At 39.5% G+C, this 18,209-nt stretch overlaps 1 protein-coding gene across 1 annotated transcript in view; it reads right to left on the bottom strand.

The window, feature by feature from the left end:
* SGIP1 (SH3-domain GRB2-like (endophilin) interacting protein 1) overlaps positions 1 to 17,310 on the bottom strand; it is a gene marked incomplete at its 3' end in the record, with an annotated part of 214,489 nt that extends 197,179 nt beyond the window's left edge. The window contains exons 1-2 of the mRNA XM_014541067.1: positions 17,246 to 17,310; positions 8,482 to 8,621 (exon numbers count right to left, since the gene is read on the bottom strand). Of these exons, the coding sequence (XP_014396553.1) occupies positions 8,482 to 8,491 (10 nt within the window). The remainder of the gene's footprint in view (positions 1 to 8,481; positions 8,622 to 17,245) is intronic.
* Between the last annotated feature and the right edge of the window lie 899 nt (positions 17,311 to 18,209).

Raw genomic sequence — 18,209 nt, 5'->3', positions numbered from 1 at the left:
TTAATCTTCAATGGTATCCCACACCGTCATGTTCCCATGATAACAGCCAAAGCTTTCACGGAATGTGAGTGAACACCTAGCTGTCCTTCTCAGGGAGAAAGGGCTTTTGTTCATAATGGGAGCCAGGCTTTCTGATAAAACGCTTTGTAGAATGTAAGCTGTGAAGGTTTAGAGTGCACTGGCCTAGTGATATCACATGTCCCTCCTCATCGTAAGATTCTTGGAAACTGGGGATTGTCACTGGAAGGAGCCCCCTGGAATAAAACACTTCTGTGTTAGCCTTCTTCAGGCTAACGGCTGGTCTAAAGGATCGTGACCTGATAATTAGCCTGTTCTGAAGAAGGCTTCTGAAATACCCTGTCAAATTTAGATTATCCGCTGTTTGCTTGTCAAAATATATTTTATTGATTTTTTACAGAGAGGAAGGGAGAGGGATAGAGAGCTAGAAACATCGATGGGAGAGAAACATCGATCAGCTGCCTCCTGCACACCCCCCACCTGGGATGTGCTCGCAACCAAGGTACATGCCCTTGACCAGAATCGAACCTGGGACCCTTGAGTCCGCAGGCTGACGCTCTATCCACTGAGCCAAACTGGTTAGGGCTAAAATACTAGTCTTAATGCATAATAGAAGTTGTTATGAACCCAAAATAAAAATAAAGTTCTTTGGTATGTAGTCAAAATAATTGTGAGTTTATCTGGAATTCTGATTCTGAAGTCATCCTTATCATGGGGCTATATCTCTTATGTGGAAATGCTCAAGCCTAGAGTTGTAGCTGAACTCTCAGCTCTGACGTTGAAGAAGGCTTCTGAAATACCCTGTCAAATTTAGATTATCTGCTGTTTGCTTGTCAACCAGAAACACGGACCAATATGAGCAGGATTTTCAAGTTACACCATTGTGCAAATAAAGAGCACTTGACTAAGAGGGAAGTTTGTCTAATACAGTGGTTCTCAACCTAGAGTTGTATCTGAACTCTCAGCTCTGACGTTGGGCTTGGAAACAGAAGCTAAGGCAGGAGCATGATATTAATTCATTTACTAAAACATGTGGTCAGAATGAGTGCCAAGAGGCACCATCACAAGACAGAACCAGTATCAGAATGCCATACTTCTGAATGCCCACCTGTTTCTTGACACAAGGATAACATAGGCTCATGCTGACTGGAAACTGGCTTTCCTTCCACTGAAAGGGACTCATGGAGTCTATTTGAATATTACCTCTCTGCATCTCTCTCTTGAACATTCCCCTGTCCTTTGCTCCAGACGCCTGGCTTCCTTGCTGTTCCACCCACATTCTGAGTCTTTGCATTTGCTCTTTTCCCTGCCTCTTCAGACTCTTTCTGCAACATGGTTCTTCATTCCCTCCGCTCCCTCAAGTCTTTGTTCAAATGTCTTTTCAGCAAGTCTTCCATCACCACCCTATTTTCAACTGCATCCCCATCTACTCCACTCCTTCCACTCTTGTCCAAAGTCCTTACCCCCATATAATGTACTTTGCATTTTACTTTATTTTTATCATCTCTCTTCTGCACCAAATAGGAAGCTCAATATAGGCAGGACTTTTATTTTGTTCATTAATGAGCCTCTAACACCTAGAACTGTGCCTAACACCTAGTACCCATTCAATAGATGGTTTTTGATGAACACATAAATAGTTCTGTGCTAGCAGCTGTACAGGAGGGTTGCAGAAATCTGCTATTGTCTCCCAATATAGCAAAGATGCAAAACTAACTTGTGGCATCCATGCAAGAGAAAGATTAAACTAATAGTAGGCAAGTGGTAATACATTTGAATTATTTTTGCGTCAGGGACAAGTTATTTTGTGGTGGGAGGAAGAGGAGTAAATCACTAAGATTCAAGCCTCGGAGGGAGTAGATATGAGGAATCCAAATTATTCAGCAAATACCGGAGACTCTCAGAGCTGGGAGTTTTAGAGGAATGACAGATCAATTCTCTCATTTTATTTGCAAGGAAACTGAACCCCAGGAAGGTAAAGTAACCTTCTCAAGGCACACAGCCAAGAAGTCACATCACTTATACTCAAGTCTGACTTCTGGATCCATGCTCTTCCTACCAAAAAAAAAAAAAAAATCCCAACTGCACAAGTTCAGTAAACATATTGGGTTTCTAAGATCAACAATTTCTCCAATTAGGAATAATTTGGTATCTAAACAATCTCATATACCACCACATTGTCATTGTATGCACAAATACATCATACAACATTATGCTCATTTATTTATTTAAAAATACTTTCCCAAGTTCCAAATCACACTTTCTAGCTCTATAAGCCACCACTTTCAGATTTGGTCAAAACCAAAGAAAAGAAAAGATACCCTAGAAAGGGAAAGGTGGGAAGGAAGAATGAGAAAAGCGGAGAAAGAAATACAAGGAGAGCAGAAGGGAGAAAGGGAAAAAAAAAGTACAGGATATTGACACAACTGTCTCTAGAATTTCTGGAAATTTCTTTGAATAGCTGTGCTATATCTTGTCTCTTTCTTTTTCCTTGGAGCTAATCACCAAAATAAATCAAGCTCAAGCACATATTTTCAAATGGACTGTTTCTTTACTTTTGCTTCTCAAAATGTATTACCTGTCTCACAATTTAGCACTCTGCTCTACAATATCTTTTCCTAATTATTTCAGGTTTATACTTCCTCCAGTGAAAATATAAATATGAGCATTTATTTTTTTACATCCACCATAATGCCCAACATAATACCATACAGTATATAGTTTAAAGTCATTGGAGTCATTTACATCTGGTTTATTCACTTATTCAATAAATAAACATGCTAAGTGTCCACTGTGTGTCAAGAGCTAAGGATAGAGAGGTGACTATGATAGACCAGATTCCTGCCCTCATGGAGCTTCCTTCTGAGTAAGAGATTCAGCCTGTACACCATTAAATAACCATGTATCACAAATTCAGCTCTGAGGAATGAGAAGGGAGTGAAATGGATTCAGTGGCCCAGGGCGTGTGCTTGGGAGTTTGGGACAAGAATAATAGAGAAGGCCTCCTGAGGAGGTGACAGTTTTGCTAGAACCACAAGAGAATCAGTTACTCCATGAGTTGCCAAAAGCATGTTCTCTAGGCAGAGCCAAAACACGGAGGCAGGAAAGTATTTGTTCTAAACACTCTGAGACAGGTAGCAAGGCTGTCGGACATTCAATGTAAGTGAGACATTCGACAGGCTCAAAAAGGCACAGCAGGCCAGAATGTGCAGGCTCTTGTATGCTATGGTTTTAAAGAGAAATGACAAGATATGGAAGTTTTTTATACAAAATGATAAGATATAGGGAATTTAATTACTATCAATCCAGTTAAATGGCATACTTTTTCCAAGATGGAGACTCAGCCTTCTCTAAGTCTAACCCTCCTTCCCCAATAGCTATCCAATGGCAAGCAAGCCATCCTATGCCCATAGAAATATTTGGCAGTCAGCATATAAAACAGACCCAATACCTCTGTCCACACCCCACTTTCTCCTCAAGGGGATCATGCCCTTACCATACTCCCCAACTCCCTTCTATCTGTGACCACTTCCTCACTCAGTTCATTTTTCCTCAGGTACTTTTTCAGACATGAACCCAAATTCATTATAATGCCTTCACCGCTCTTCTCCCTTCCAACTACTTTACAGTCATCTCAGTAAATTCTCTTTACCTTTCTTAATTCCACTGGTGAGTTTACATAATGAAAATAATCACAATTTAATAGCAGTGGATATGATAAAATTGAAATTGAGAAAATGTAAAACACAAGTATTGTAGTAAAATGGAATGTAATTGAAAAATTCAGTGTCACGAGTCTCTAAAACTTCTGAAAATATACCTAAAAATCCCCTTCAAATTTTCTCTTTATCTTTTCAGAGTCCTTTAATTAAGTTTTCTTTCCCTCAAAGAGCAACATTCAAAATTGAAAACAATTTAATGCAATTGTGTTACTATAATTACTATAGTAACTGTACTATTCTTTACATACTTCATAGCAAAACATTTAGCATTTCAACTAGATAATCGGTTTAATAGTCTTCAACGGACAAGTGTGAGAATCAATCATTTATATTATTATTTCTATGGGAAAACTTGTTTCAAGAGAGCAATTCATAAACAAACTTTAAGGAATATGAAAACGACGAGTTGGTGACTTCCTGCAACTTGTTTATTTAAAATATGGATAGTGTACGTGCCAAATTCAACAGGAAGAATTTTCCAGAATCTTCTAGAATGGTTTATCTAAGTTAATTTTTTTAAAAGACTGCATGTTCTTTTGAGAGATTTAGAGTTGACCCCTGAAATTGGATAGAAACATACATATAAGGAGGCTCTTTCTGACACAGAACCTTGAAGAAGGAGAGGAATTACATAAATGATAGAACATATATTAGAATCTCGTATGCATACTTTAAGATTTTCCAGAATAACTTCACTATTTCTAGGAAGGGAATCAGTAGGAAAGTTAGAAGCATTTTTAAAATTTTTTTTATTTATTTCAGAGAGAAGGGGGAGGGAGAGAAAGATAGAAACATCAATGATGATGCTATCTCCTGCATGCCCCTCATTGGGGATTGAGCCCACAACCCGGGCATATGCCCTGACTGGGAATCGAACCATGACCTTCAGGTGCATAGGTCTATGCTCAACCACTCAGCCACGAAGGCTGGGCAGAAGCATTTCTTTTAAAACTTCTTAGCTAACTAGAAAATGAACAATTCCAACCTCAGAATGCATTGTTCATTTATGATCACATCAAAGAATTTTTCAAATAAGTAAAACTCCATTTCTAGATAGGAAAAAAAAAGCCTTTACTGTTATAAGGTTCATTGCAACCATAGAAGGTCAGTCAGTCTAGAGGTATTCAAAATTTTTTAAAGGATGATTTTGGAGATAATAGGTCTTAACAAGGAATTGAGACCTTGTGTCAGTACTCATATTTAAAAGACAGAGAGAGACAGAATATGCCACCAAAGAAGCTACTAAGTCCAGTTTTCAATTAGGTTAACATGACCAAGACCACCTGATGCAAAGTAAAAAGAAAAGGTTCCTATTTAAAATATTATGATGGTTCCAAAATATGAGCACTGTTGTTTAATGCACTTGGGTTCAAGTTCCATCATATTTCTGCCTCAATGTATTATTTTTTTTATTTTTGCAATTTAAAAAATACTGCAAAAGTACTATATATAGAATATACTTATATGCAGGATATTGTGAATAGTAAATATAACAAAATTTATTAAATCACCTTGCATATTATAATTAAACCTTTAAAATATGCTTGTTAATTTAAAAATGTGTTATATAAGATGAAATCATTGGCACCAAAAAACGTACCTTTCCAGTATAATACCTAAGAGTCTGAGTGTGGAACTAAGAACACAAGCACCTTCAGTGCAGTTCTGCACAGACAAGAGAAAACTTCCCAGACTGTCTTACAGATGTCCTAAAAAACCCCGACTTAGGTTTTTTCACTTACCTTAGAAGAGACAGCTAAAATGCCATTTTCAAATTTTAATAGTAAAACATAAAAATCAATAAAACCCTTGAAGAGGTTTCCTAATCACATAGACTGTTGTACGCTTAGACAACACATACACCATTTAGCAAATAATTCCCTTTGCTCATCATCTTTCCCTTCACATTCATACTACATAAGGTTCCACATCATATGGCATTCTTAGGAAAGACATAACTCAATACCAACCATTGCTAAAAAATAAAGAGTGAGGGAATCATCAAATCAAATCCCTTAAAAATACTGTTTAATAGAAATATTTGGAGCCACAAACTACTGGTAACCTGCTGGAGGTCCCTGCAGAATTATTTTACTGCCTTCTATGATATTAGAATCACTGAGGAGGTAGCACTGTTTTTCATCTATGACAAGAATTTCTAATATGCATTGAATGAATGGAACCTATATCGTGTTCCATCAAAACAAGTACACTTGACTAGACTATGAGCCATTCAGATGAATATTTGTTTGCTCTTGTTTTACACAGAGTAGAGAAGTAGCTTTGAAAAGTTGCCATGGCCATGCTTTTCCTGAGCAGCAGACCAAACACTTTACTGAATATAGAGCTATATACACACACAAGTGCAAATGTAGGTTTTCTCCTTTTCTAGAAAAGTGCATATATGTAGATGACTGAGAGAGAGAGAGAGAGAGAGAGAGAGAGGTGCTAGTTGAGAAGAGAATCATTTTAATTATCTGGATGTTTGGTGACACACTCTCAGCCCACTAGGGATGAGGTTAATATAAATAATAACTGTTATCCCATGCCTTTAGAATAAGAGCAATTCAGAAGTGAAATTCTGGGATAGAATATCAGAAACATGGATGTATATATACTGCCCCAAAGACTGGGGACTATGTGGAAGGTCATTGATAGGTAAATTGATTTCTAGTGAAGATTCCCACTGGCCTTTCTAAGATCCCTGAACCATTAGGATGATAAGTCTTGAAAAGCATTTAAGTAGGAACTATGTGTAGATAAAAAAGTTACTAGTTTCATTTAAATTTTTAAGTCAATGGTAACACCTTTCCAAATTTCTTTTACAAAAATCTGACAGAAGGTAACTAGCGATATCCAGGGGGTCACCTATAAGTCATAAAGGTGCTAAGATAATGTCCTTCATTAGGTAAAGTTGGCAAACCCAGAGCAATGGATTTGATTCAGCTCCAACACAAGTCTTTGTTACAATTCTCATTTCAGTTTAGGCAGCTCAAATAAGCTTCTCACAGGGCTTTGAAGTGGCATTCTGGGATGGCACAATAGACAATTTTACTGGAAGAATCATTAATGAACACCAATAAATGTTACTTCCTTCAAAGAAGACACTTTAACTCCATAGTCTGCAAGGTAAGAAGTAAAATGAAAGATGTTTCACTCCCTGGTGTAAGATTAAATTGAATCAGAATATGTGCAGATTTAATTTTAAGCAATGCTACCTAAAATTTAGCAAAGAACTATAGTATCTCTATAGACAGGATTTTTTTTTCTGAAAAGGGCAATCTACATGAGCTTTTAATGGAAAAGTACACCAGTAATACTCTTTCTGTTTGTCTTGTGTTGTTGTTCAAAGATTAAATCCATTTTTAATTAATGAAAATGATTTAATCTTAGAGCATTGGTAATCTCCGTTTATTTAGGCCTATATTTAAAGAACTGCTTGAGAGCCCTTTGCAAACAAGACAAGGCTCCATATAAAAATGATATCCAATCTCTTTTTTAAGGCTATTTTCTAAAATCTATGGGCCATGACTATAAAATTCTTCACTCACCCAGATCACATTAATAATGTTTGACATGATAGAGAGAGCAAAAGAATTATTTTCTGCCAAATATGTACAGGCTACACTGCTGTTGTTTTGAAACCATTCTCCTCATTCCATTTTGGTAAATTTCCAGAGAATGTTTAAAATCTTTAGGACAGACCTTAGTTTAAGAGGTGGCCTCTCTGCCATTTTCATGGCTGATTTGAGACCCATTATGCACTGGATTCTGCATCGTGAAATCCAGGCTGGGGACAAATTTCTGCCTGTCATCTTAGGAAAGGCCAGGAGTTTTGCACCATCCTGTAGTATGAAAACAGAAAATCAAAGCCAGGGTCAGGCTGCCTGTTTCTTCTTTAATCAGCTTGCTGCTTTTTTGAGACAATCTCAGCTGTCACTATTTTAGGCTTGCAAGGGTAATTTAGTAGAATAAAATATAGTTTAAACAACATCTCAGGAAAAGTTCCTCCTTACACTTAATATTAAATGTAAAAGGTAATCAGTAAGTAATCGTTTGATGCTTGACTAAGAAACGATTTAGGAAGCACAAATTTTTAAAAACCACACACACACAAAACCTGATAAGACCCTGACTCAGGAGCCAAGAGGCCTGGATATTTTCCTCATATTGCTCATTCCGTTGCTATAACATCCCCATAAAACTATATCTTACGGACCAAATTTGCTGCATCTGTCACCCCAACAGTCAAATACAAATTGCAGAGATAAACATATCCTACAAGAATTTAAATTTTTTAAACAGTTCGGTAAAAATTACAGCACGGATAACTCTGTCAATGACCTCTCCTGTCTAATGTCAATTTCAGGAAACAAGTTTCCATTGTAAATGTTTAATCAGTGTCGTCCCAGGAACCCAGAGCAGACAACCTTATCTTCTCTCCCAACTTATTTGCTCTGCAAGCTCTTTAGTAGCTCTATCTCAGCTCCCTGCAAGCACTTTAGGTTTTTTCTCTTTTAAAAGAGCTGGGAGCTCTGTAGGTTCTGAGCTAAAGCGAAGCCCTGTGGTTTGATTCCATGAGTCTGAGCCCTGGTCCACTGCAAGCAAACTGCAGTACTTGTGCTTGCAAATCCTGGCAACGAGGTTCTAGACCAGCCACAAACGCAGGCTGCACACCTTCCACGCTGCTCTGCCCATCACCTTGCCCGAAGCCTGTCAACCACAGCAGAAAGCATCCTACCTTCCATCATGGTGGCAGAATTGCATTCCTTAATTTCCAAGGAGTCTGAAAAAATACTGGAGGATACGATTCCAGGTCCCAGCGAAATCCTCCCAACACCGCTGCCGCTGCTGCCAGGCGATCGGCTGTATCCGTGGCTGCTGAAGCCAAAGACAAGTGTTAACCCCAAAGATAGGCCATGGATGCAGCTGGTGCTGCTTCACCTAAGGCTCCCGGGAAGATGCTGCGAGAGAAAGGGAGAGGAACAGCCAGCCGACGAGCTGCACCGCCTGCGCTGCCTCGGCCAATCCCTTCAGCTCTGGACCGCGTCACATGGTAGCCAGCCCGCATCTCCTGACACAATACCCGCGGAGAGCACACAGAACCTATTTCCCGTCCCCATTCTCCTCCACCCCCGGCCCCTGCCGCTGGTCGCCGAGCGCACAGCCCCTTCCCCACCTGGTGACGCACTTCCCCCGCCCCTCCTCTCAGTCTTCGGAAACCTGCTGGGTCCCCGAGATTAATTCTCAGACGCCGCCACCGTAACAGGGGACGCCGGCATGGAAGGAGCACCTTAAGCGGCTTGCTGCGGAGGGGATTGAAAAAAATAACAATAAACTTAATTCCGTGCAGCCTGGAGTCTTAGCCGAACACTTTTAAGCTCCTATTCTCTTCTCCGTTTGCCCTGAAGGAATGTCAGTGTCCGTGGCCTCCCCATACATCTGTGACTCCTCTCTCTCTCTCTCTCTCTCTCTCTCTCTCAAAAAAAAAAAAAAAATCAATCAGGCTGACGTCATAAACAATTATCCCCAAAAAGGATGATGCAGAAAAAATTTCACCCCAGCTGCCTTCAAGAGATCCAGGAAATTAACCAAGCATGGCATGCCAATGCTGGGAACTGTCATTAACACAAAGAAACAAAAGAACCCTACCCGAGCGGGGCTCTGGAATCAAACTGGCAACGCTTGAGATAATATCTGGGGCGGGAGGCGGGACGGAGGGCGGCAGGCAGAGAGGGGAGGCTTTAGCCCGACGAAAGACAGCTGTGCACGTCGCTTCTTGTCGCGGCCACCTGGACGCGCGGGCGGCCACAGACCGGACCCCGCGGGGCGCCTGTCAGCTCCGCGTTCGAGTCCCGCTGCCCGCAAGCCCCTTGGCCCTGCGCGCACGCGAGCCGCCAGGCTGTCCTAGGTGGAGTGTGGCTGCTGCTGCCAACTGCAGTCCTGATAGCAAAGCAACTTTCTTCTAAAGGACACCGTTTTCACGCCGCTCCACCGGCATCTGTAAGCGCCTTCAAGTCCATTAGTCCTCCCCGTGGAAATCCGGAGGGGGCGATTGCACTGGGTTCTGGCCGCAGAATGGATGGATCCCCGGGTTTCTCAGCTGGGATGGGATGGGATCTGGGTGCCCTGGTGCTGCCTACGTGGGAAGCGCTGCTTGGATTGAGAATCTGTCACCTGGCTGGTCCGCAGTGACCCCGGGAGCCTTTCAGAAGGCCCCAGACCCCGGTCCCTTCAAGCAGGCTCTGGCCCTGGCCGGCCGCTATGGAAGAAGAGGGTAGGTGGCATGCAGGAGGTACAGGAAGAGAGGAGGGGAGATGGGAAGGAAGGGAAAGGCCTCTGTAGAGCCCTAGGAGACAACATCAGCAGGAGGCATTTCTCCCTCAACAATCCAGCAATGTGCTTAGGAGAAAAGTCATTATGTCCCAGAGCAATTGTGAGCACCAACTGAAATAACGTGAAGAAGCAAGATGCATTACATGATCAGCATTGGGCCTCTAGTACGATTAATCATTTATGTTACAAATGTACCCATGAACTCTTAATATTGCTCAGCCCTTGACATAGTCTTGTTTTTTCCACCAGCGCAAATATGAGGTATCGGTGGTTGGATCTACTAGAGAAAATATAACTAAAGAAGCTGACTGGAATAGCATATTAACAGTTAAAAAGCAAAAACTCAGTTCCTTAGCAACTTAGAAGTTAAAAAAAACTCATTCTTCTCTCTAAGGACACATACTGTATATCAATGGCCTCTAAATATTAAAATGAAATTCTCCAGAGAGATACAAATACTTGTGCCTTTTTCCTTATAGCTACGAGGCAGTTGAATTTTAAAAGAGGAAAAAATTTCTGAGCAAAAACCTGTCTTGAGTACAACTTATACTACTTTGAAAACAGCAAGAGTATTATTGGGAAAAAAAAAGACTGGTGTGTGTGTGTGTGTGTGTGTGTGTGTGTGTATTTAGCCAAAAATGTTGTACTGATTAAGAACATGAATAGATAATAATGCCAAACAGACAGGGATCAAGTTCTGTCTCTGCCACTTAATGAACTCTATGACTTCGTACTAGTTATATAACACTTTGTGCCTCACAGTTTCCTTATCTGGGAAAAGAAGATAATAATACTGACTTCATAGGGCTATAAATAGTATTAATAACAAACCTTTAGTACTGGCTTACTATGCGCTAAGCAGAGTCCTAAATACCTCACCAGTAAATTACTTAGCATTGTGTCTGGAGCATAATAAACCTTCCATATTAGCTTTGTAATAAACCACCAAAGGGCTGCTGGAGGCATCAAAGAAGTTTGCAGCCAAGTTAGAGTTATATGACATGCACAGAGAACAACTCAGTGAAAGACCAGGTGACATATCTGGAAATGTAACATGTTGGAGAGTTCTGAGACGCTGCTAAGTAGAAGATTCGAATCAAATGAGATTAGTTAGGGATGTTTCTCTTACAGAGATGAATTTAGAGTTCAGATAAAATTGGAATGGGCTTGGAGTGGCCGTTCTCGATAAGATCAAGAGTTCTAAATAAGAAAATTGGCTTATATAAAATCTGGAAGTAAGTGCAAGCACTGAGATGCTGGGATAGTAGGCCTGTCAGAGATGTAAGGGGTGAGAGAGCCAGGGAAGCCCTGGCTGCCTACCTTCCCTCACCCCATGAAGTTTTATAGAGTGTGTTAGAGCAAACCTTTCAAATAGATTCAATAGGGCACATATCAGTTTTGTTTTAGACTTGCAGCGAAGCAACTAGCTAGGGACAGAAAGAGAGTTCAAAGATTCTTTTAATCAGTGGGTATTTATAAGAAAATTAAAGTGTCTAGATTGTCAGAGAAGGACCAAGAAAGGGATGTGCAGTTAAAGGTGTTAAGGCTAAACCCATGATTGGATAAACACCAAGAAAGGGATGTGCAGTTAAAGGTGTTAAGGCTAGCTAGACCCATGATTGGATAAACGTTGTGTAACTTTATTGAGAAGGCACTATCACCAATTGTAAGAATATCTGCACACTTCTCCACCCAGAATCGAACCTGCCACCTTTGGGTGTATAGGATGATGCTCCAACCAAGTGACACCAGCCAATGCCTTCTCATAGTTTTTTATTTTTTGGGGGGTGGGGGGAAGGCTAGCTCAGGAACAAGGTATTTTTAGATTGTGCCCTAAATTTCATCAGTCCCAATATAGTTTTTGCTTAACAACAAGTGCAAAGGAGAATATATAGCTGCTAATATAATGGAATATTTTTAAAGATGCATTTATTCTCATTTAGTATATTTTAATTAATTTTTTCAATTTGTCAAATTGACAGTTTACAGTCAATATTATTTTGTATGAATTTCAGGTTAGACATTCATATACATTGCAAAGTGTTCCTGATATTTCCAGTACCCACCTGGCACCATACATAGTTGTTACAATATTATTGACTATATTTCCTATGCTGTAATTAATGGAATATTTTTTGAAAGTCTAACAGAAGTCAAAGGATCCGTGGAAAATATTCGGTAAATTATTAACTTGCACCAAAGTTTCCAAACTGTCCAAGAGTTTAATCCAGGATAATGAGTGTGTACCCAGATCACACCAAGTGCTCACACACGGCCTGCAACTAGTTCAAGACCATAAACTGAATTACTAAAGTCACTAGACATTTAAAACTGTTTCTGAAATAAGATTTTTACAGTGGTGATGCTCTGTTCCACATTGTTTTTGGAATAAAATCCTATTATATTCTAACTATATAGTTTAATTTCTTCACTCAATTTTAATATTTGAGGGGAAAATCAGTTCATATTTCAGAAAGTGAAAGAAATTAATGAGAACGGAATCACAAAGGAAGGAGGAAAAAAATTAACATAGAAGGAAAGTTTAAATAATGTATCCAATATCCCTCTTACTGTTCCGCTGAGGCAATTCAAATGAATGTAGAAGGGAAAATATTGTTCAGACCCCATGGAAATTAATAAAAGATCCCATGTGAAGAGTTAGATTTCCATGGGATTAAATAGTTGAAAGAGCAACATACTAGTCCATACACACGCATACTCTAAATACTCTTGGTTAAAATGAAGAACTACAACTGGATCTGACATGGGCAAAATAGGGATTTATTTGGGTAGCTTGCAGAGTTATATGAAGGACAGCACAGCTGAGGGAAAGCAAGAACCAAGGTGCTCCAGGAAACTGGATACCAGACCCAAGTACTCAGAACTCTGTTTCTTCTAGTACATCAGCTTCTTTCCTCGTATTAGTTTTTCTCCATGTGATCAGGAGCTGGTCAGTTAAATCCTTTAAGCTTATATTTCCACTGCTGGCCTATGCCAGATCTATTCAAAAATATTCCTGGGAAGGACTCTGCTTGACCTGGCTTGAATTATTGTTCACCCTTTGGGCTAATCAATGGGGCCAGATTTGATGAGGTCTCATGGTTGGACTTATTTAAGCCAAAAATTACATTGGACTTACTCACATGGCCACTAATGTGAATAAACACGGGGAGGAAGATAGGCAAGTTTCTATAAGAACCAATCCTTAAGAGTATGAACCCCTTGATTGGAGGGGTAGAAAAGGCATTGTCAAAGGAAGAAAGGGAGCTATTACCAGAATAAGTGTGGGGATAGAAACTATAAAGCAAAAACTTGCACCACATCAACATTACCTAGTGTATTTAAGGTAAAACTTACAAAAGGATTCATAATCTCAGAGGGACTCAGAATGCCACACTACCCCATTCAGCATACTTGAGAAGTTATTTATATACTAGAGGCCCAACGCACGAATTTGTGCACCAGTGGGATCCCTCGGGCCTGGCCTGCAGGATTGGGCCAAAACTGACTCTCCGACATTCCCCAAGGGATCCTGAATTGTGAGAGGGTGCAGACCAGGCTGAGGGACCCCACTGGTGCATGATCGGGGCTGAGAGGAACCTGAGAGGGGTTCAAGGCGTGTCCGGCCCATCTCACTCAGTCCTGATCAGCTGGACCCCAGCAGCAAGCTAACCTACCGGTCAGAGCATCTGCCCCCCTGGTGGTCAGTGCATGTCATAGCGAGCGGTTGAGCAGCCTTAGCATATCATTAGCATATTACACTTTGATTGGTTGAATGGCCGACTGGCTGGCCAGACACTTAGCATAGTAAGCTTTTATTATATAGGATTTTCACTCACTACATCTAAAGAGAAACTTGTAGACCTTGTAATTCTCCTCCTCCTCACTGTGGAGAGAGGAGAGGAAAGGGGGAGGCATACCCTACTTGTTGGTCCACTTACACCTAAGACAAGACATGCCCTCATATGTTTGCCACCCATTGGTCCATCCCTACCCAGAGAGCCACGTATTCAAACCTACACAGTGTGGAAGGAACATATATTAGTCCAGAGGTACTGCTTAATCTAGACCAGTGGTCGGCAAACTGCGGCCCCTTGAGTGTGGCTCTTCCACAAAATACCACATGTGGGCGCGCACGTACAGTGTGATTGAAACTTCGTGGCCACACTCAAGGGGCCAAACAGCCGCATGTGACTCGCGAGCCGCAGTTTGCCGACCATTGATCTAGACCTAGGTTGATAAAGATAAGCAATAAAGACTGCATACATGAGAAGAATCAGCAGTTCCAAAAGAAAAAGTAAACAATTACAGCTCACTGAAGCAGAGGAAACATCCTCACTGAAAGCAAAGGAAATGTAGAAAATTGGAGAGTCATTTAAAAAAAAAGTCTATGTTTTACATTTGGTTTAATTTCAGGGATACAGCAGCAATAAATGAGAGCAGACTGCTATGACAAAAGAGCACACTGAGAACCAGAAAGAGTCCATGGAAGTAGTGAAACCATTCTTATTGAAATTTTTAAGTGTTAGAGCTCTGGTCGAGGATATAATGAATATGGCTGAGAGGGACCATTGACAGGCCCAGTAGCAATATGCTTGAAGTATAGGCCCAGACAATAATAATTGGCTCAAACACAATGGAATTTTTTTCTCTTTGAAGAATCAGTTTACTCTGATGCAGTTTTAACAGTTTAAGAAACTAGAGAAAGAGTAAAAGCTCTAAAATTCACTTTCTAAATTATAAAACCTGGCAAAAAATAATAAAAATAAAAAAGTCTATAGCTCAATCTCATTTATGAATATTGATGCAAAATTTCAAATAAAATAACAGCAGAGTCCAGTTTTTCAAAAATATGATATAATAAATTAGACTTTATTTTAGGAGTAAGAAAAATTGTTTAACATTTAAAATCTACAAATATAATTCACAATATTAAGCTATTTAAAATAAAATTATATTACCTCCTTGGTTGCTAGAAAGATATCTGATAAATTTCAACTGATATCACTCATTAAATAAATAAAAATTTTATTTGCAAGGAAAGACATAACAAATTCCTTAGGATGATAAAATATACAAACCTCTTTTTCAAATCTACCATCTTGTTAAATGGAGACACAATAAAAAAGTCTTTGTTAAAATTAGGAATGTCTGAAATGTCCTTTGAAATGCATCTAGTCCAAATTGAGGTGTGATGTAAATGTAAAATGCACACCAGCTTTTAAAGAGAGTACAAAACAAAGAGAATCAAAATATCTCATTTCAACATGTTGAAATTTATTTTTACATATTTGGTTAAATAAATGTGTGTGTACTTGAAAGTTTTCAATCACACATATGGATCACATTTGTGACTCATATTATATTTCCATTGGACAGCACTGTTCTATATACTGACAGAAAACAAACTCAACAAACATTGTGGGCAAGGGGGATGCACTACATTTAAGAGGTTATGTGCTTAATGGTCTGTATCATCACCACGCTCATGTTCATTCATTTTTTTAATCCAACGAAGATGTGTTACGAATTATCTATGCCCAGGAATTGTGTCAGGTTTTGGGACACAGAATAAAAAAGGCATACACCTTTCAAGATACTTATACTATAGAGGAGGAGGCAGTTGAGCAAACCAAGAATTACAATATGGATTTATAAATATTTAGAGCTAAGACAGCATAAAGAAGGGACACCTAGGTTAAAGGGTGGCAAAGGAAACCATCAATAAAATGAAAAGACAACCCACTGAATGGAGAACATATTCACCAATGATACATCTGATAAGAGGTTAATATCCAAAATTTATAAAGAATTTATACAACTCAACACTAAAAACAATCAAATTAAAATATGGGCAAAGGACCTAAATAGGTCCTAAAAGGACCCACATCTCTAAAAAAGACATACAGATGGCCAATAAACATATGAAAAGATGCTCAGCATCACTAATCATTGGCGAAATGCAAATTAGAACCACAATGAGATATCACCTCACCCCTATCAGAGTGGCTATCATCAATAAATCAACAAACAACAAGTGTTGGCAAGGATGTGGAGAAACTGGAACCCTCATTCACTGTTGGTGGGAACAAAGATTGGTGCTGCCACTGTGGAAAGTAATATGGAGATTCCTTTAAAAAGTTAAAAATGGAACTGCTTTATGACCCAGTGATTTCACTTCTGGGAATATACCAGAAGAAACCTGAAATACTAATTTGAAAGAATATATGCACCCCTATGATTATTGTAGCATTATTTACAATAGCCAAGTTATGGAAGTAACCCAAGTGCCCAACAGTAGATGAGTGGATAAAAAGCTGTTGTACATTTACACAATGGAATACTACTCAGCTGTAAAAAAGGACATCTTGCCCTTTGCAATAGCATAGATGGACCAGAAGGACATTATGCTAAGTGAAATAAACCAGTCAGAAAAAGACAAGTGCCATGTGATTTCACATATATGTAGAATCTAATGAACAAAATAAACTAACAAAATATAAACAGACACATAGATACAGAGAACAGACTGGCAGCTGTCAGAGGAGAGGGGGAGGGGAGCTGGGTGAAAAAGATGAAGGGATTAAGCAATAAAACCTCATGATTACCAGGAGGAAAGGGGGGTTAGGGATGCTAGAAGAGGATAAAGGGGAGGGATAAGTGGTGACGGAAAAAGATTTGACCTTCGGTGGTGAACACACAATACATATACAGAAGACATATTATAGAATTATGCACCTGAAACCTACATAATTTTATTAATCAATGTCACCCCAATAAATTCAGTTCAAAATCGATTAGGGAGTGAGAGATAATGGAGGTGAAGTTATCTAAGACCATTTACTCTGAAAGAGCTTTGTGGGGCCTGAAGCTGTTTTCATTTTAAAAGTCACTAGCCAAAGTAAGAGTCAGAAGTTCTTAGTTCAAAGATATGAATGGAATAAGAGCAATAATCAGAATTTTATAAGATAAAAATCATCCTTTTTAAGAATCAAGCCCAAATAAAGCCACCCCCATCTTAAAATTGTGTTTTTCACTGGTATTAACTACCTCCTTTTTAATGACCATTATAAACTAGATAAACTAAATAAATCATAGGCTAACCCCAAAGAAGGAATAAAAAGGAAATAAAAGACATTTAAAGATATTAGCCAAGAAGCTAGACTTACTTGCTCCTAGAAGAAAAAGAGCCTTGGCTCTTGGTAGACTTAATGTCACTAAGATGATGTGTCGAGGTTTACTATAGGTAAGAATCAATCTTGGACAATGGACCAGAAGGGCACACCCAGCACTAATTACATGGCTGTGAAAGAGAAGCTTTCTCACTCTGCATTTTCATTTTAAAATATAATGGCATGAGCTTAATGTCCTAACTGGGATTAACTGGGAATCAGTGTCAAGCAGCAGGCTCTAAAATGTAAATAATTTATTGGTTCACCTTATAATTTCCATAGCTAATAAGGACTTCAGCGCCCTGACCTCTGGGAGAGGGGTGAGATTGAGAGACCGAAGCTTTACTTAGCAAATCCTTTCCATTCAAAACCCATAAGCCCCTTGTCCCTGTCAGCAAGTGTCCAGAAGGTGCCCTGTCAGCAGATCCCATTCGAGGGAAGGGCTGCTGGGAGCTGACAGAAGTGAGAGGAGCCTTGGGAACTTCTGCTACAAGCAGGCCTGTCGCGTGAATGGAAAACTGCTTTGATTGTTCAGCTGGAAGTAAATGACATTTGTTTGACTCACTTTCTGTTTCGTGATGTGTGTGGATGTGTGTGCAGTACGTGTGGTGTGTACATGTGTGTGCACACATACAACTGTGCTTATCGATGAAGTTGGGCAGTGTTTTCACAGAGTGCACAGTCCAGTAAAAATTGTTGGATCTCCAATTGTTTTTGGTGGGTTTTGTGATTATTGTCCAGAATAAGAACAGTATCCAAAGCAACTAATGGAAGAATCTACCACCGGTACAGTCAAGTAGTATAATCAAAACTTTTTCAGTGTCACTAATTTACATGGATCCATGGGTGCCCAAGTTATAATATTAATCATTCAACTTTTTTTTCACCTTAGGCTTAGCATTTACACACACACACACACACACACACACACACACACACACACACACACATCAGAGATAAT

This window comes from Myotis brandtii, unplaced genomic scaffold (assembly GCF_000412655.1).
Source record: "Myotis brandtii unplaced genomic scaffold, ASM41265v1 scaffold26, whole genome shotgun sequence".
Lineage (NCBI taxonomy): Eukaryota > Metazoa > Chordata > Mammalia > Chiroptera > Vespertilionidae > Myotis > Myotis brandtii.
Note: the sequence above shows the minus strand (reverse complement) of the source record. Positions and strands in the feature narration are given on the sequence as shown.